Below are 21,149 nucleotides of genomic sequence, written 5' to 3' on the forward strand. Positions count from 1 at the left end.
CAGGCTTCGGGGGGTGGGGAGTTTTTCAAAGCGAGCCGATGGTCCTCCACGCATATCGAACCAGAAATCGATGGTAAATTATTCGCTTACAGAGGAACGAGGGAGGCTAGGAAAAAAACAAGTTAAAAAAGACGAGAAAAAAAAGAAAATTTTGTAATAACAAAAGGAACACCCGACGAGTGGGTCGCGCGACTCGGGAAGAGTTCAATGGCCACTTTAGCGCTGCATGCAGAGTTCGATAAGCCTTCGTATAGAGTGTGTGTGCAACCCTTAACCGGTGTAAGGGTGACCGGGTACTTTGGTGAAGGAGGATGACGATGACGAGGAGGAGGAGAAAAATTTGAATTATGAGAAAGACGGAGGGAATCAATCGTAGAAATAAAGAGAATAGAATTTCTGCAGTGCTGATCTATCGCGTCTGAGAGCTGTGCATTGTTCTCGACGAGTAAAATTACTGCAAAATGTCTGAATGCGTGTACCTTTGTTATACTATTATAATAAAATTTCAACTTCATCACGTGCAACGGAAAATCTACCATGGATATCTGATGGACGAGCATATTCTACGGAAAGAATCGTTTTTCATACTCGTTGTTAAATTTTTTTCCTCATCGACGACGCGAAACTAGAAACTGTTCGATATGTGTATACATATGCGAAATTACATGCGAAACAGACCAACATCTGACCCTCACCATTTCATATTTTGTTTTAAAAAAAATGTCTGTAATTGTTCCAACTCTGAAGCAGTACGGTGAATTGTTTCAGATTTTTCATTCAACTGCTTAATTATTTATAAATAATTTAAAGTGATTTTGGAAAGAAACTTTTCTCAAATCCTCAAAATAAATCTCAGTAACTGTATTCTCTATTGCTTGTAGTTGAAATTTTAATTCTATGTATATATATATATATATATACACATATCATGGATAAAATGTACAAAGAAAAAATAACGCGACACGATTTCCATGAAAGAAAAGGATACATTAATTTTCCCTTAATGACGATGGTTTCTTTTCATCGAAATAAGTCATGCCTCGTACCATCGTTGCGTTATTATAGTTATCAGTGAGTCAACTAACGAGCGAGTGAATGTAATATCAAGTTTCCCCGTTCTAATGATCGTCTCAGCGTTTCTCAACTTATCGATCACGGTCGTTGGTTGCCTAACCTTTTCTCGTAATAATAACGAGTCGTCGATGTTCGAGAAATGAAATTCAGATTGCTACGAAGAAATTCAAAGTATTCGGTGAAGATGACTTGGCAGATAAACCTAAACCTATACCTATACGATAATGAAAACATACAAAAAATCAGAGAATGTATTTTTTAAAAATGAATAAAAAATTAAAGGAAACACGCAGGATGTAAAATCGTGTGTACCTAAAAGCTTTCGCATTCATTTCAAGGAAAAAATCTCCATTAGACGTAAAAACAGGCTGCAGTGCTGAGGGACCGTAACTCAGGAGAAGAAGGCATTCTGATTTTCTTTTGTCAGGAATAATAGAAGTTCGGATCTCGAGATATTATTGGTATTCCAAGGGTCTCTCCCTTGGGTATGAGAAAGAGGAAAGGAGAACAGGATGGGAGAGAAAGAAGAGAGAAGGATAACACTCGAGCTTTTCCCTCATGCGAAATGGCTTGATACATGGATAAGTTTTATACATGCATTATACATACATGTATATATACGTACATAACCGCATAACCGACACACGTATACATGTTTAAAGGCTGTGGAAGGCGGACAGCCTCAAGATATAAATCGATTATGCATCTACTTGGGTATCTACCGCACCTGAGACGATAAATCGAATAATTTCGTTCGATTTCTTCGGGTCTGAATACGAAACTTATCCACGATTTATACTCCGTTTAAATAATTAGCGATGAAAATAGTTGGATGGGTGGAAATTTCTACTATGTAAAATATTCTGATTTTTTTCAAAAAATTACGACATTGTTATAATTAAAAATATTACACGTTTTCACAAGAGGAACGGAAGCAAAACTCGAGAGAAGTATAAATTCTGATATTTTCGCTATAAAACACGATGTAAATGGTATTTGGTTGTGTAATTGACGAAACCATGCATATTTAAGCATATGTGTGTGTGTGTGTGTTGGTATACACATGTTGACTACAAATCCCTGCGCAACGAAATCGCGCTTAACGGAGACTCGACTACCGTGTAATCCGCTTTGACACGTATTGTATACACGGGCAGATATATAATATACTATACTATGCATGTAGATTAGGTTAGGTCCTCTATTCCGAATAGAATACATCGTTATCGGCTATCGCGGGGAGTTTCGAACGCCATTTTCCTACTCCCCGATAATTCAAAGGGACGAGTATAAACGTCAGGATCGAAATTCAGGCATCGATCGTTTTGATCGGTTAGAAGTAAACCCGGAATTCGCATCCGTGCCGAATCCACTTAAGCATAATTTGCTCAATATCAACTGTTGAAATTTAGCTATATCGCCAAAAATTTAAACTGACTCGTTGCAAGTCAATTGAAAAAAGAAAAAAAAAAAAAAAATTGGAATGTAATTACAGTCGACTCAAACGAACCACTCATGGAAACTACCCTCACAAGTTAGCTACCAGAGGTGTTCGGACCCAGTGGTACTTTGGAGGGCCCAAGGGCTTCGGGTTTCGAAGTCTGGGTGGCGGAAGCAGCGAGTGACTCGAGAAAGAGCAGAGAACCGTGTATCGTCGACTTACGATGTTTAGAGAAAGAGAAATCCTCAGTCATCGACGAGCTGGGTAGAAAATTGCGGGAACGATGATTGAAGACTCTTTACGGAAAGAAGACGAGAGTGTCTCTCATCCCCCAGAAATGTGCGAACAAATAGGAACGAAAATTACCCTCCGTCTTGCCTCTTTGCGTCCTTCAACGGGGCCCGCATGCCACGTGTTTGAAAAAATCTAGGGCCAGTTAGATCCAAACTAATATCAGGTCGGCATCAATTATCCAGAGCAAAAACGCGTCACGAATTAAACACTTTATACATTTTCCATGAAATTTCCTGTTAAATTCATATACTCGTTAAACATCGAATCCTCAAAAACCCATTCCGCTTATGTAAATAGTAAAATATCTGTCTATTACAAACACTAATTAGCACAACGTGCTCTCAAATTTATTAAAAACCAGTCTGCGCACCTCTCGTCAGCGTTCACACGCAGAGCCAGTAAGCTCAACAAATATTGTCCCCGTGCGCAGAATATCACCAGAGATTTTCACTCGTACATAATATCCAAACGTCCAATTAAGAAAGTTTGTCGAGTTGTAATCCTTGCGAATAAGAAAGCAGACAGTCTCGCCTGATATGAGACAGTTTCGCACAAGTCGAAATACACGTGGAAGAACGTCCGCCAAGAGGAAGGAAAAGACAGACAGACAGAGAATTCCGAACAAACTTATGTATATCGTCCGAGGTAGTTGTAGGTACGTAAGATAAGGTATTAAGTTGAATTTGTCAAATGGCGGCCTGTTCATGAACGAAGGAGAGAAGCATAACTGCTTCTAAAAAATTTCACAAGGTATGAAATACGCAAGTTTGAAGCTTAACTTCGTATTTGCATAGCTCGTCGTTTGCATAATGCATATATATATATATTATAATAATATATATATTATAATAATAATGATATCGCCGTATGTTGTATATCTTTGGCAAAACTTTGGGTCGTTAAAATTTTTTCGCTTCACCAATACGAAAACCGTAAGACAAACAGCGAACTTCACCCCTGAGTTGCTGCAGGGCTCGTTGAAAACTTTTCAAGGTACAAGGAGAGTGGGGAAAAAAAAAGAAAAAAAAAAAAAATAAATAAGAGCTTTTGACAATCTCGTGATTTGTATTCACCGAATGTCTTACAATGTATAATTACCCTCTTCTCTGTCCTCTCTGTCTCTCTTTCTCTCTCTCTCTCTCTCTCTCTCTCTCTCTCTCTCTCTCTCTCTCTCTCTCTCTCTCTCTCTCTCTCTCTCTCTCTCTCTCTCTCTCTCTCTCTCTCTCTCTCTCTCTCTCTCTCTCTCTCTCTCTCTCTCTCTCTCTCTCTTTCTTCCCAACTTCAGTACTTATATTTTCATCGAACAATCTTAAATTATTCATCGAAATTCTCTGTACTTTTATACAATACATTACGCAGGAATTTAAACTTGGAATAAAAACATAGCGACGAAAAATATTCCGCACTTCGGTTCGATGATTTTATACTTCATCGTTATGCTCAGGATTGCGCAATTTCGTGTTTGGAGGAAAAGTTAAAAAAAAAAAAAAACAGAAATAGGACAAAAACGTGCCGAGAGAAAAACGTTAATGTTGAAACAAGTAGCAGCCGCGTTTGTCAAAATGAAAAATATAAAGAAAAAAAAAGTTACACGGTAAATCGATAATTCTTTTTGCTGACTCGTTTTTTTTTTTTTTTTTTCTTACTTTGTTATCTTTTTTCTCTTCGTGGATTTTTCAACTACCTTATTTTTTTCCTTTTCCCTGCTTCCTCCTACCTTCTATATTTTGCACTCGATTGCCGACTTCGCGCATATGGACGATATATCGACTATTAATATACAACGACATATTCATAGAGAGAGAGAGTGAGTAGAGATATAAGGCACGTAAATATAACGCGGATTCCCAATATCGATATCCAATATCGTACACGCTGTACGCAACACGAGGACAAAACGCTACGTATACCCAAAGGAACGATCGTGTTATTACATATATATATGAATATATTTACATGCATCATATATATATATATATATATATATATATATATATATATATATTATTTATAGTTATAAAAGTATCGAAATTGCTCAAGCTAGATTGGGATATCGAATGAATCCCACATCTCGGAATATAAAATAAAAAATAAAAATAACAACACTAGAAACAGAATATGATGAATAAGTGTAGAAGTATCGTTTTTCACGTTTCGTCAAACTAGCTTCAACTGTAATTCAGAATTTGAAACTTATCGAGACAAGAAAAAAAAAGAAAACCCAAAAAAAAAGCAAGATACATATGTACAAAACGTACGTGAATGAAACTACCGCCGCCGTGTCTGCGAAGTCTGATTGCGAGTGAGAAAGTTGTTAGGGCATCGAGTCGGAATCAAAAGACGCGTGTCTTTTCGTTTATACGAGCAAATACAGGGGTAAAATGGGGAAAGGAAAAACAACTACAACAAGAACAAGAACAACCAACAACTAAGAGACGTAAAAAAGGTTGAACGTAACATGACGAGGGTGTGACGTCGCTTACGAAGTAGTCACGCCACGATATATATACACACACACACACACACACATATGTATCCATGTGTATTATGTGCTTTCTCTCTCTCTCTCACTCTTTATCACTATTTATCTAGGTATGGGTAGACTCTCGAGCTTCGACGGACATAAAGCGATATCGCGTAGATTATTGTCAGCGAGGGATACAGAGTGCATTATACATACATGTATATACCTATAGATTGTAAACAGGGGAAGGGATGTCTATGATGGTATAGGTATAAAAAATCGTGAGGACTTACCGAACTAACGTACGAAATGAATAAAAAAAAGAAAAAGAAAAACAGGCGGGTGATTTTCCGGGCCGAACGATAAAATTGCCATAAGCCATAAGCTTACTTTTATATATATATATATAAACAAACACACGCACACACACGCAGCACCGATATCATCTCCTTCGAGAAACGTTGAAAATATGACATTTGTTTTCGCCTCACGTTCGCCCGCCTTGCGATTTCTTTTTTTTTTTTTTTTTCAGATCTATTCTTCGCGAATCCCGAAGTTCGTGCTTCTATGTAAGGATGAAAGAAGGTACGAGGAATTTTTTTTTTCCTATATACCTTGTCCTGAGAATCGTCATTGCTCACTCAGAATTTCAGCATCGATTCGATTAGATTCGGCGTCTCTTTAGATTTCCTATTTTTCACAGTCTTTGTTTTCATTCTATTTTCATTTGTGTTGTTTCATCTTTTCACAAACAGCTCTTGCACACATCGGCTTTAAACAGATCGGGAAAACATTTTTTTTTTTCTTTTTTTTTTCTTTCGGGACACATTTCGTCATCGTGAATAGGGAAAAATCTGTCGGACAGACTGACAAACTTTAGAGATAATATCGTAAACGGCCGGGTGGAAAATCTAAACCTGATAGGACATGAAAGAAGAATGAAAGAAAAATTAGAAAAGAAAAAAGATTCTGAAAAACCAAAAAAAAAAAAAAAATTATGCATTTTTTTCAAACTAAATATGTAAACTGGGAAAAAAACATGATCGTTTATTTAGAAAAGTGTATGTTTGTCGGTGAAATACGAAAAAACAAAAAAATTGAAACTATTAAAAAAATCTTGTAGAAATTTATATAACAAGGTTAAGAGTTGATCGTTTCATTCTGATAAATTGCAAATCGAATCCGGACGATCCTTACCAATTCTCGATATTACAAAATTATCTAAAGAGAATTGAACGAGGGTTTTAAAATTGTTAGCTCAATAACGAAAACGACTGTCGCATGATTAATCAGCTCGCTATCACCCGAAGTATACGAGACTGCAGGTTTATTTAGGTCTACCTTGTCGTTAAAAATTTCATAGACAGAGTCTGAGCGGCGATTTGCCTCGTCGTCCTTCGAGCCTGCACGAAGGTAAAGGTACTTAATTCAGTTAAATTATGGCGGCAGTTTCTGGCCGAGAAGAAAAAAACGCAGGTTGAACACCGGAGGCGGTGACTCGGTTTTAAATACCCGAAAGAATTAAAGGCAGGTAAAAAAAAGTGAATCCTAAAATTTGCAACCTTCATATAACTATGTAATACAATACGCTTTGCAAACTTTTGGCAGTTTTTCTTTTTTTTTTCTCTCTCTCTCTCTCTCTCTTTTTCGTTCTCAGATTCAATTCGATAATTAACTCTGCGTTGCTGTACGATATTTGACTGTTTTCATTTATCACCATGACCGAAAATTGAGTTTCAGGTAGAAAATGGAAATGAGTTTTCTTTTTTTATCATGCGATACTGCAATAATTTTGTGCAGGTGTAAGAAAAAAAAAAAATAAATAAATAATGCATCAAACTAAACGAGAACGAGATTTAATGTCGCAGTGAGTAAAAAACATGTTATCGACAGTTACAATTTACAAACGAATAATTACTCGTTCCGCATGTTTTTTTTTTTCCATCGGTTAATAGATATTTAAATCTTTATCGTGACGATATCCGTTTTGATAAAAATTTTCTACCAACTACGAGGAATGGAATTAAGCTAGCGAATCGGGATTTCGTCGAGAGTGGAAAACAGAACAGTCGCAGCCTGCTTCTTTAATTATCTCGTTAGAGAATATCGTGCAGCTGTTGCAGCTTTACAGAGCGAGCCTTAAACCAACAGCTTCTGTATGTATAATAACGTGGGGCAGGAAACGCGGATTCGTTTCGTAATCTAGATTTTAATTATTTACGATTTACGTTATTTTCTCTCGCGCTAAGTTTTTTCCTTCTCCTTTTTTTTTCCTTCATTTTTTCCTCGTTTAATCGAGAAAATTCGTACGGTCGGTGCGCGTATGAGAAAATGTCGCTACGGATTGAATAATAACGCGATGTTGTCCGACATCTCGTGTTACGCGGGGGAAAAGTTTCTCTTGCTTTTAATGCGATCAGTAATTCGGGGAATTGGAAGCGGCGTATTTTCCCGGCGTATTTTATACACACACGGACATAATCACGCGTCCGTTCCAGCGTTAAATTTTCGTTCATACTGCCGTTGTCCAGATTCGAAATCCGACAAAATTCGAAAAAAAAATCCCTTACCCGCACCCCGATTCAATTGATAACAACACAGGGATAAAAGGAAAAGAGCAGATTGACTAAATATTGCAGGAAAAGACTGAAACGTTAGAGTGTTTATTAAAAAAAAATATACCTGTATCGAATACAGTTTTTAACAAAAAAAAATACACACACCTTATACGTCCCGTTTTTCCTGCGGTTTTTCAGTAAAACCTGCTCTTTTTTTTGTCTTTATACGTTTATGGAAATAACGAAGAAGATTAGGAATTGCAGATTTTGAATAATGAATAATTCAAACTTTTATAGACGTCTGCGAATTCGACGGTCGGGGTGAAAAACGTTGCACGACGTGATTAGTACGCAATTAATTTTCTCCAGCAGGTCTGAAGCAAAAAACGAACCTTTTCAATTTCGCTGCAGTTCAAATAAAATATACGTCCAGTCGCAAGCCGCGGCGATCAGTTCGATTCGGATTTTTACAATACCTTGACCGCTGGGAATAAAATCAGATTGATGCGAGACAAAAAGAATTAAAAAAAAAAAAAACTATAAGAACGGGACAAAAGAATCGTACTTTTTGATTTGCGCTCATTTCTCTTCCACGAAAAGAAAGTGAATTTGCAATTTAACAAAATAGTTTTTGTTTTCTGTATTACGCTTGATTTTTCATTATTATTTCGATTGATGCGCATTTTTTCCTTCACGTATAACACGAAGTGAATCTGGAAGTGAACTCAAATGAATTGAGCAATTCTTCGCGGTTTGATCTCAAGCGCAACATTCACATCGGTGGAGAAAATCGATTCCACATTTCTTTGCGATAAGGATAATGAGAAAGAAAATAAAATAAATAAATAAAAGGAAATAAGAAAGGAAAAGAAGATATTATTCAGCGACGAAATGGGGCAAGCCAACACGCGAAGAAATCTAGAAAGAGCGAGATAAAGAGAGAAATCGATGCCACGATAAAATTGGCCAAAGGTTTAATACACACGCGCGCAAAAGCGAAAGTCCTCTACTCCATTTCGATTTCGGATGTAATTCACTTTTCCCCGCCAACCTCAGCACGGAATCTCATAGAAACACAAGGAAATGTCAAGAGATTCCTGAAAGGGATTCGGCGAGAGGAAAAAGAATATCAAAAATAAGCCAAAAAAAAAAAAAAAAATCGAGGGACAACCGAAACCTGAGTCAACTTACAAGTGGAGAGTTGAAATGAATTTTAAATTACACACCGCTGTATTATTATACGCGTGTAGAATGAAATGACGTGAAAAACGCGCGATGAAAGAAGAGCGCAGCGATAATCCAAAGAGGTGAAATTACATTTTAATTGGGACTAATGATATCGTCGATAGATTGAACAAATTTTTATGAAACTTCACCGACTTTGCGACAACTCGGTTATAATCATAGCTTAGACAATTTTTTTATCTCACGATCCCGGAACACGCCAAAATTTAATTCAGATAACATATTCGAGGTGATAATTACGAAAATTGTATACCTTCTTCAATTATCTATCTTATCCTTTGCGTTTGCAAAATTATCACATTTCCATCTACTCGTCGTCCACGAGACGTGTTACACGCGCACATATTTTTTTACATGACGTTGAAAAAAAAATGGATTTGAAGGGGGGGAAAAAAAAAAAAACAAAACTGATTTTTTTTGTTGTCTTAGTTTATCCAATATCGCGATTAAAACTATGCTTTTAACGAGATGTTTCTGAGCAATGTGCGTATAAGAATAGAGACGCACGCAGTCTCGCGATGCGATCACGCAACGGCCATTATATATGTATAATTATTATGCCTGCACGTGTATACATGGAATTCATTGTATTATCAGTTTTTTAGTCTCGGGTTAATGTTTCGTTTTGTTTTTTTTTTTTTTTTTTCATTTCCCTCTGCCCTCTCGTTTTTCCTCCGCTTCAACGAAACACGCGAGCGTTTTACATTCGTGCGTAGGTACCTACGTCGAAAGTTTGTAGGCGTTTTATTACTTCCCTCTTGATGTAAATTGCGCGTATGCGTATAACACGTACGTATGTATACCTACGTAAGAAACATGAGCAGAGCAGGATTAAGTAAAACGATCAATGAACTCGGAGTCTCGTCATGTTTCGCAAGGAAAACGAACTGGAACAGTGTGAAAGTGAGCGAAGGAATAAAAATAAATTATTAAAAAACAGAGAAGAAAATAAGGGTGTAAAAATAATGTTTCTTTTGCATGTTAGATTTAAAAAACAAAAGCTTGTTCACGGACAACGATGCTGCGTTTGAAATCGGGGTAAAAATTGTATGAAATCCGATAGATTTGTTCGATGGGTAATTTTATGTAAAAGACTATTTTCAACGAATCATTGGGAAATTTGCTTTTTTTTTTCTCTTCTCCTGTATTCAAATCCAACAGTTTCACCTGTTGTTTATAATCAATATCGTTGCAATGTTGTGAAATTAAATTTGCAGCGATACCAAGGTTTTGGAAAACGATAAAAAAAAAAAAAAACAAGGGTTTCAACGAATCTGAAAGAAAGAAAAAAAAAAAACATCCCAAAAAGAAAATGATCCATCGCAAAGAATGAAACGGACAGAAAACCTAATCGATGTTCACCAATTTCGACACTCTCAAGCTTTCCAAATCGTAAAACCATTATTCTTTACCTATTCATTGATATTTAACTTTGTTTTTTTTTCCACACAGATTTTCGTAGAATTTTTTTCAATCCACGATTATCTCCCGATAGGATTTATAAAAAAAAAAAATGTCTCCATTCCCGGCGAACCGGCATCGAATTCAAACTGCGATTAAGATCCGTTTTTGCAACTACAAATAAAGGACGAAACGAAAAAGTAAAAAAAAAAAAAAAAAAAAAAAATTGCTCGCGTGGGGAAGAAAAAAACGGATTCCCGGGATATTTTTTTTTCAACTCGACGTACCCTGATGAGGACTGTAATCGGAGCGTCTTCTTCCCCGGTGTTCCGGCGTCCCGACGACGGCCATACTCCCAGGAATCGGGGAATTGACGTCGGAACCTCGCCTCGAAAGGACGCCGCCAATTTGTTCCTGGTCGATCCTGGATCGGGATGGCATCACGTGCGTCGTGTCCTGAGGCGAAGTGTGAACAGAGGAGAAAGGTCCTCGAACCGGCGAACCGTGCGGCGAATATCCCGACGACGGCAGGATTTTGTCCAGACCTTCAATATTCCGAATCCATCGATACCGATACAAGTTTACTTCAGGGGTTTTATCGTACATTTTTTATATCTTTACACGTGCTTTCGAGCATTTTATTTTCTCTCTCTCTCTCTCTCTCTCTGGCAACTCCTTTACTTGGGTTACTATGTTTTTTCTTCTTCTTCTTTTTGCATTCTCATTTTTTACTTGCAGTGATTTATACAATCTCGAATTTTTAACCGATAATATATTTTTTTTTTTTTCTCTTTTACCGACGTTTCTCGTTTTGAATTTGGAAAATACGGGTTTTGATTTCTGATCTGGTGTGAGGAAAAAAAGAAAGAAAGAAAAAAAAACAACATTCCACTACATTTTTGTTCGTTGAATTTTGTTTCGGATTAACGAATGTGACAATTTCTTTTATCACAGACGACGAGGAAATTGAGATGCTGATTAAATCGCAGTTTCGTGTATAAACTATCCGTTAAAACTTTTCACGAAAAAATATTGACTGTGGGAAAAACCGTGGTTCAAATTTTGCTTCGCACAAAAAAAATCGAGAAGCATTGAGGATGTGATAAAAAAAAAAAAATTCAATTACCAAACACGATCAAACGTACGTACAAAAATATCGATAAATGATAAAATCAAGACATTCCTTTGATTCTACGAAGAAATTCACGTCTACTTTCAGTAAATAACCAAAGTCTATATACCGTCGAATAATAAGGAAAAGTAAGCAATTTCATAAAAATCGATAGAGTTCGCTTAAATTTCATAAAATTAATTTTTTACCCGTAACAACGCTTCGTAAAAGATGACTGATGATTTCGGGTAGCGGTATAAAATTTTTTCAATCCCAAAAAACAAAAAAACGGACAAGAAAAACCTCGTAACAATCAATTGGCAAGCGTACCGTTTGTAAAATATTTCCTACTCATTGGGCGTATTTTTATTTTTTTATTTTATTTTTTTTTTTTTATAAAAAAAGGGGGTAAATCGGTAATCGCATAAGGTGTGTGTACCTTGGCCCTGTGGATGATGAGAAACAACGGATTGTGCGACGGAGTGAGGCGAAGGATGAACGATGCCGGCGGGACCGAGAGGATTGACGAAACCGTGGCCGATGAGGTTTCCTTTCATGACAGAATTATCGCCGGCCGAAGAAATCGCCGGCACCATACCGGGCAGCGGTATACCCCGTGCCAAAACCTCCTGAGGAGGAGAAGGAGCCGCGATTTTCGAGCTGCCCGTAGTTGACGGACACGGAGAACCGCTCTGCAAGGATCCTCGACGATTTTGGGTCGGCTGCATTTTTTCAAAGCTGCGCAGTTGATTTTCTTCGATTACGTTGTCTTTTTTTTTTTATTTTTTATTTTATTTTTTATTATTATTTATTATTATTTCTTTATCTGGCGGTTCGTTTCTTCTTCTTTAAACACTGGGTGGAATTTGAGGGAACTTTATTTTCAGCACCGATCGGATCGCTGCAATAACGAGGAGCATGTTTCACGTCGTTAGTTATAATAAACAATTGCCAGATTTCACGAGGAACTAAACTACCGTCGTTGATTAATCGAGGGAACGTGTCTTGTTTAAACAATCGAATTGAGGAAAATTAATTCTCTGTCTCTGTCTCTGTCTGTCTATCTATCTATCTATCTATCCATCCAACTATCTATCTATACGTCTACCTTTCCATCTGGATGTTTTTCTCTACCGCGGTTCAAGAAGTAAAAATATCTATTCCGTTTCTTTTTCTTTCCTCTGTTACATAAATTCGCAATTAGCAGTTACAGGCACGCTCTGCTCAACTCTGCGGAAATATAAGTATAACGTGCTACTGTACGCGTGTAGATGAATCGGTACGTGTGATCTACCTGTTGTCGAGACTCGCTCAATTATTCATCGAGTTGCAAGGACCGAATTAATGACATAATGATGTGCTTATACATATCCACAATACATTTATCTGTATATATATGTATGAATATGTAATACACAAGAATACAATCGAATGAATTTCTCTTTTTCGATTCGCGAAAATTCTTCCGAAAGATATTTTTCTTTCGCAAGTTGTATCGCTGTATTATTGTTGTTGTTGATGTTTGTTATTGTTATTATTTATATCGAATACGTTTCCTTTATTGCAACTATCAATTCACGTGATTTGTTGAACGTTGAAGATGAGAAGAAAAGAGGAAGGAAGAAGGATTATATTTAAGAAACTTCACTGTCCTCAACTGCAACGACACACCACACGTCACTGATATAAGGCATTGCCGCAACGATATGTGCAGAGTTTGAAAATAAAAAATTAAAAAATTGATTAAATAACAATACCGTTTCGCGCAAGTATAAAAAGCGCACGATAAATACGTCAATTGAATTCCAACGTGTATCAACCCGTGCACCGAACGTCTCGATTTTTATTTCTTATCGTTCTCCTCTTCACACACACACACTCTCTATCTCTCTCTATCTCTCTCTCTGTTTCTCTATCTTCCTTGGATCGATGATAAAAATCGCAAGTGTTAACCTAAAATCTCGTTGTTATTATTATCCGTAGAAAAGTCGTATTTTCACCACGGACGAAAAGCTCAGGGTTGAGGAAGAAATAGAATAAGAATAACAAGAAAAATAAATAGAAACGATAATAGGAGATGTGGAAAATAATGTTAACCGGCGAAATTTGGTGCACGTTTTTCGGAACACGTCCGTCCCGACGAATCCGTCAGCGACAGGGAGCGGCCGCGGGAATACTGGAGGAGCTCCGTCGGGCACCCTCGGCGTAGGGAAACGCCGCCGCGCCCTCTCGACGGCCGCGTCACCCTCACCCTCACCCTCAACCGCCGCCGCCACCACCCCCGAAGCCACGGTCATAGCCACCGGCGCAGGTACGTAGAGTAAACTATATAGGACTACGTACGTCGAGGAGGACGAGGACTACGCGCGTAGCGCCGCTTCTGCACCCCATGCTTTATACGTACGTAGATATATGGGGAATTCCATGGGAACCCAACGAACCTCGGACCCTAACCGTTTCTGATTTTCTTCACAATGTTTACAGCGATTTTTGCAACTCTGAAACGGTACACTGGGAAAAATTTCATTTGTTACAGTAGCTAGAAAAATTGAGTAAAACAGGTATCGTGAAAAAAACTGTTTGAATATTGCTGGAATTACGGAAAACGAGGTACGCGTAAACATTTTGAGCTATCGTCGATCCTTTTTTGGTTACTGCAACGCTATAATCAGTTTCTGAGGTTTATTCTAATTTTTTAGTTACACAAGGCTTCAAAAAAAAAAATTGAACGTACCGAAAAATATACACAAAAACCGCTGCGTAACGGAACTGGCCAAGAAATGTTCCAAGTGAAAAATAGAAGTTTGGAGAATTTTTCGGCAATTTTCAGACCGTTCAAACAATGTTTAGTGGATCAAAAAAATAGAGTGCTGAAAGAAAAATGGAAAAAGATCTGCCTGGTCTAGAAATGTTTGGAATAGAAACCACAATTTTTGAGAATTTTTTAGGATTTTAAGAAAGGTCCTTTTCTAGCGATTATCAACGAAAAAAATTAACCACAAGAAATTGCAAAAAATAGGAATCACACTTCAAATGTAATCCCTTCAAAATCTTCGGTTATCGTCGTAAAATACGAGAGACTTATTCACTTATAAATTGGACGATGAACGATTGATGGATTTCAATGATTTCACTCTATTTCATGCGATTTCAAATGATTTCAATATCAAAGTTATTCATCATTTCGAGTAACCTTCCAACATGATTATAAACAATTCGAAGCAACTGTAAAAAATTTCCAGTGAAATTTCTCAAGTGATTTGTGTTTGTGTTTCAGATTTCATAAATTTCAAAAACTTTTCATCGATATCACTTAATTTTAACCGATTTCGTTACAATCGCTTCGTATGAATAGGTTAAAGATTTCAAGAAGTGAAACAAGCCTCTCTTAGAAAACGAAGAAATTAAATAATACACTGAACAAAAACTCAGCGAAATTTTTTTTTCTTCATATTTTTCAGGATGATTTCAATCGTATGAAAATAAAATCGAAAATTGTCAGAGTCTCAGGTGGAGTGATTTGGCACGGAATGACCCATACACGTTGGCGCCTATCCACCCCGGAATGAGGGGGTGGACGGGGGTTGAGCCGCGGTGTTCCTATAACAACTATACCACATATACTATCCCACACGCACCCTGGCTCGAAGGCTGCCGATGTCTGTACAGTGAAATGTGCGTATAATTATTCATTCGCATATATATATATATATATATATATATATATCATTATATATGTACATACATCGTATTTATACACACACACACACACACACAGATATATACATATGCATGTTCAAAGCACGGCTGGAAATTATTTATTCGACAACAATGGAAACAGCGAACCAATTACCGAATTTTGTTTCATCTAAATATTCTTTGATTGTTTTCTCTACATTGCAGGTCGTTGTGCGTTTTTTCTCCACATTTTTCGAGATCTCGATTCATCCAAATTCCGATCAACTTTTGTAGTGAACGAGATAGAAAAAGGATAAACGATACAACAATTATACCGCGTCGTGTATAATTAATGTAATACTTGACTGTGCATGGGTGTTGTATTCATGGATCGATTCAAACATTGAGCGAAAAATTGTGATTTGGATGTAATTTAATGAAAAAGGAAAGAAAAACAAACGCATATATATATATATATATATATATATATATATATATATATATATATATATATATATATATATATATATATATATATATATATATATATATATATATATATTTGGTCTTTTAATCACGCTGTTCGAAACTATTTCAAGTACCCATTCAGCCAAACAACATACAGTGAAATTCTTTTCACGCGATAAAAATCAAGCAAAGTCGCAGTCGAATGAGTTAATGGTAAAATTTACCGAAGCTGAGAAAATTTTTTGACACAAATTTTCTTCTACTGCACAACTAACTGAAATAAATTCCGGATTCAAAAATAATTTTCAATCGATAGAATATTCCTTGTAATCACTTGTGAGATCAGTTTTTTTCTTGTTCTAAATTGACGAAAACATCCAAAATCTTCGGTATCAAGAGACAGACAAACTGACATAGAATAAATAAATTTCATCAAGTCCGGTTTGAATCGAACGAATTGTTTATCGAATAAAGCAAGCAGGACGCGAGAAGTGAAACTTATTTCTCTCGTTGAGTACGAGATGAGAAAAAAATTGAAAAAAAAATAAAGAAATAAAGAAAAAGAAAAAAAAGAATGGCGTACACGACGATAAGACGAAAAAATTGATCCTCCTCAAGTTGGCAAGTACAGTCAAAAATGTTCGATCACGACGTAACGAGGAAGCGATTTATAGAGGGTGTATTTCAGAGCAGCAAAGTTTGAACCCTGCGCCGACTCTTCTTATATATATATGGCAACCCGGCCGTTTTCCACGACGACTCGTCGCCTCACCGCCTATATCCTCGATCCTACACGTAAGCCGCTGTTTCTCTGCTTGTTTATCGCAAGTGAGAATACGAACGTGTACGAATCTGTGTAAGAAAGTTGGAAAACAAGTAGAAACAACCGGTGGTTTCACCGCCCGCCAGGCGGCCGCAGTAGTAACGGTCAGAGATGGTCGGACGCTCTTTGCTTCGCGTCGTTTGTCTCATCGTTGTTCGATAATCACACGGTATTAATAATCGTCGGGATTTAATCATCGATTTTACTAATTCTCTTCAATTTAATCTGTAAATTTTTGCCAAACCGATAAAAACAAATCAAACGAAAGAAAAAAAAAAAAAAAATTGTAAAAATTCTGCAGCGGGTTTTTGCAAAAGTTTTATTTTTTAAACCTTCCGGCGTTTTTTTTTTTTTTTGTTTTCGTTTTTTAGTTGCTCGCGGCGAAAGAATTTGCGAATACATCGCGTGAACGATAATTACATGGAGAAAATCTAACGAGTGAAATATTCACGACAACGATTTAAACCGCCCGCATTTTATCTCTACGCAATACACATTTATACATAATCTCGTGTTTGAAAACGTTTTATTAACTCGACTCGAGTAGCTTTTGTGACATTTTATTTTCCCTCCTTTTTCGTTGTTCTCTAATTATCATAATTCTCGTTAGGAATAATTTTATTCGGTCACTTTTACCCATAGAACTACAAGAAATCTTATACACCGTCAAAAATTTCGAACGATTCGCGTATATGTATATATATCGTAGTGTAGAGAGGCCTAATAAACCGAAATCTCGTACGTTAATGTTATCGGTACAACTTCGCGTGGATTTACGAGTGTCCGTGCGAAATAAACTCAACGCGCTGGCTATAATATAAGGAAATAAAAATTTTATAGAACGGTATTTGCAGCTCGACTGTGTGTCTATAAATATTTCTTTGGTATACGTGCAGTTAATCCGCAATTTTAGGATCGAATGAAAAACGTTTCACGATATAGAAAAATAAAAAAGGTTTAGGATTAAATAACAGGGGGAAAAAATAAATCTGAATTAAAAGCGAATGCATATTTCTTCAACGTCCGAACATCGCGATTATGTATATATATATAAGGCATTCCACGTCAAATTAGTAGCCCATATACCTCATCCTCTTCGAATTCAATCAATTTTTAGTATGATCTTCGTGCCGACTGAAAAGGATCTCGGAATTTTTATCAAAAATTTTCAGGCACCGTTCGAATTGGAGAAAAATCAGAAGATCAATTCCGAAAATGTTATTTTTTAAAATCTTAAAAACTTCGCAAATATTCTATGATTTGAAACGTGATTTTCAAGCACCACGCGATAACGTTTCTTTTTACTTTTTTTTTATTTCTCTCTTTCCTATACTCCGATTTAAATAGATCACGGAATGCTAATTTGACGTGGAATGCCACATATATAAATAAAATCAATTCTCGAGCGTATGAAACGTTGTTCCATCACCGGTATACAAGACATTACGTAACATACTCTCACCTTGCACATAGTGCATAATTCATTATCTACATACTAAATTCTGAGCACAGTGTGCATACACGTGTACGAAACGTTATAGGTAAATATATGTACACGTTATTATCCCTTCGCCGCAGACCCAGTATTGTATAAATTTTCCCACGCCGATAATACGGAGATACGAAGTTACACGCGGTAGACGGAAAATTGGATCACAGGTAGAATTTCGACAACAAATCCGATCGATATGCCTGGCAGAGTTTGATTTTACACCCTAGTTTTCAGCAGTTTTCAGTGTCAAATATCGGACGGTATAAAAGTGTCGAAATATTTCAGGAAAAGCTGACGGAATAAAAATACACAAATGCGCGAGTGAAAGTAAAAGGGGGGAGAAAAGAAAAAAAAAACATGCATATCCAATTAAAAATTCTATAAAGCAAAAGTCGGTTAGGTAAACATCGTGCGAACTTAGCCAGCTGCAGAATTTTGTCAAGCTTCGTGATACAAGTCGATAAAAATTTCATCGCGGAACTCGAATGAATTATTTAGGGGAAGTTTCCCTCTCTCTTTCTCCGTGCGACACGCACTCCAGGGTATATTCGAAACGACGGGCACACACATCAAGGTATCAGGGATCTAGATCGACGTATAAACGTACCTGAACGTAACGAGCTTACGCATCTTCGATACACATCGTGACGAAATGTTATTATTACACGTGCACGCGGGACGATGGTTGTTGTTGTTGTTGTGGCCTTGTTTCGGAATTATCAGGAGAATGTGGTACAAGCAACTACTGAGTAAATTTATAATTGATGATAGAGGTGGGAAAATAATTTTTGTTTCTTGATCAGAATTATAATATACAAATTATGTTTAAGATATTATGAAAAACATTGAGTGTGAATGGGTCGAACAATCTCAATGAAGAATTAGAAAAAGAGGAGAAAGAATAGTACATTATCTAACAAGGGAATAATCCAATTTTATTCCTGCATTACATATACGACTTTATTCCCGATTTAAAAGTATATTCTTTTCATGGGTAAGTGGGATTTATCAGTCTGAAAACTATATCGTTGTTGAAAGATTGTAATAGTGCAGAGTGATGTAGTTCGAAATGGAAAATAAAGAGAGAGAAAACGTGATAAACTAAAAAATTAATTTGAGAGATCATATTTCCCGTAAATATGGGAGAACATTGCTACTTTTTTCCCACGGATAAGGGAAAAAAAGTAAACATTATGGTTGAGTCGGGAATAAAAAACAGTTTATTTTGATTTCAGATAAGGGTTTCATAAATAAGGCATTTAAAATTATTACATTATTAAACAGTGGTGTTTTTGATCCGATTGTACTAATAATTCTGGGCTCGATTTTATTACCCGATAGACGTCGAAAATTAGTCAAAATAAAAAAAAAAAAATTATCGAGTAAATCTAACATCATGTGTGTAGATATAAGATGAATAAGGCGGATCAGCGGTATACATATAAGTTGGTGAAAATCAGTTACGTCAAGTTAGGTTGGATTAGGAGGCGGGTTGTCGGCTTGACGAGATGGTACAGTTTGGGATAACGGCAAAGCTGGAGGTCCTTTAGGAGGAAATAAACCCTCCCTGCTTTTGCCCCCCACCCCTTTCCACCCCTGAGGGTAGTATATTAGCCCAACTCCAGTGCGTGGAAGAAAAAAAAATCTGAAAGCTTATCCTGGACAGCATAAAGAGAGAGAGAGAGAGAGAGATTTTGGAATTTTCACAAAAGTTAGTCACATTTAATTTATACGATGTGAGAATTTTTTAGATTGAAACAAAGCAGCAAGTACGCGATTTATACGTTCCGAAAATTAATACGGAATGTAGATATGATAAATTGTAATCAGACTGGCTAAGAGTGAAGAAAATTCTGTGAGAACAAAGAGGATGCAAAAACAAAAGGAAAGAAAAAAAAATCACTGCGTCGAGGTAAAAAAAAATAAAAAAAATAATGAGCATAAGCAAAGGAAAAACTCGAAAGATAAAATGATAACAACGCTGCCCAAGTTTCATCCGCAAGCGTTAGGAAGACGTTCGAGTTTATCTCTACAGGTATGCGAATGCGTGCGAGAGAGATAAAAAAAAAGGACACTCTCTTTTGCCCCTATATTCGGACAGTTTTGTTTAATGGTATTTAGGCCCGAGGGCTTGAGGGAAACGTTTCCATATTTATTTTACGTATATCTTTTCTGCCCCACCCTGCCCCCCCCCCCCCCCTCGTTTCGTTCTTTCTTTCTTTGTTTCTTGCGTTACTCTTATCTTCGCAAATATACGTATGTCATGGAAAAAGGGGAGAAGCAAAAAAAAAAATAAAAATATGGTTGTTAGTGTTAGAATCGATTGGGAAAGATAATAAAACGAATTTAAAAAAAAAAAAAAATATGGAGAAAAAACTTGACATTAGTGTGGAAAAATGATCGGTTTCGTGATCCGCGGTTTACATACGCGCGTAGTTTTTTACCCTACATGAGCAAGGGTGATCTAAGAGAAAAGTTATTTGAATACAACAGTGAAAAAGTTTTCGAGTTGACGGGGCAATAAATTATGCTGATGCGTGTGTCCTTTGAATACATCATGCATTCGTTGTATAATACATTTATGCGCATGTCATGTATATCCTGACGCAAGGATAAGAGCCGTTCGTTCGTGTGGAATAAAGTTTCTTAAAGGATTCGAATGATAAATAAGGAGAAGAAAGACATAAAAGTGCGAAAAAAAAAGTAACGAACGAAAAGGGAACAAAAAAAAAAAAAAAACTACTATCGAAAAAAGTGAAAATTGTTGTTAAATATCATTATCCAGCTTCTTTCCTCCGTAATTTTTTTCTCTTTGCGGCGTGGTTGAAGTTTCGAATGTGAAAAGTTCCGAAAACGCATGATTCAGAATTATTTTGTGGCGTAACTTGAAGTAAAGACATCGAACTTTGAAGTAACAGCAAACGCGTGACGTTTCGTCAAAACTTGACTCCGTCGCTTCAAGTTTCGCAAGGATAAAATTCGAAACTCGGCGCTTTCGGAACTTTTAAAATTCGGAACATCAAGCCCCCTTTCTTTCTTTCTTTCTTTCTTTCTTTCTTTCTTTCTTTCTTGATTTCTTTAAGTTTGCAATTCACCTACG

At 36.6% G+C, this 21,149-nt stretch overlaps 1 protein-coding gene across 10 annotated transcripts in view; it reads right to left on the minus strand.

Annotated features, from left to right (window-relative positions):
* The window catches only part of LOC124186098 (dystrophin, isoforms A/C/F/G/H-like), a 315,823-nt gene that overhangs the window by 180,035 nt on the left and 114,639 nt on the right, over nt 1-21,149 (minus strand). For 9 of the 10 annotated variants that reach the window (XM_046577471.1, XM_046577473.1, XM_046577465.1 and 6 more), the window contains one exon: nt 10,765-11,022. The exons of the other annotated variant lie outside the window; for it this stretch is intronic. In XM_046577471.1, the coding sequence (XP_046433427.1) occupies nt 10,765-11,022 (258 nt within the window). The remainder of the gene's footprint in view (nt 1-10,764; nt 11,023-21,149) is intronic. 10 annotated transcript variants of the gene reach the window in all.

Source organism: Neodiprion fabricii, chromosome 7, assembly GCF_021155785.1.
Source record: "Neodiprion fabricii isolate iyNeoFabr1 chromosome 7, iyNeoFabr1.1, whole genome shotgun sequence".
NCBI lineage: Eukaryota > Metazoa > Arthropoda > Insecta > Hymenoptera > Diprionidae > Neodiprion > Neodiprion fabricii.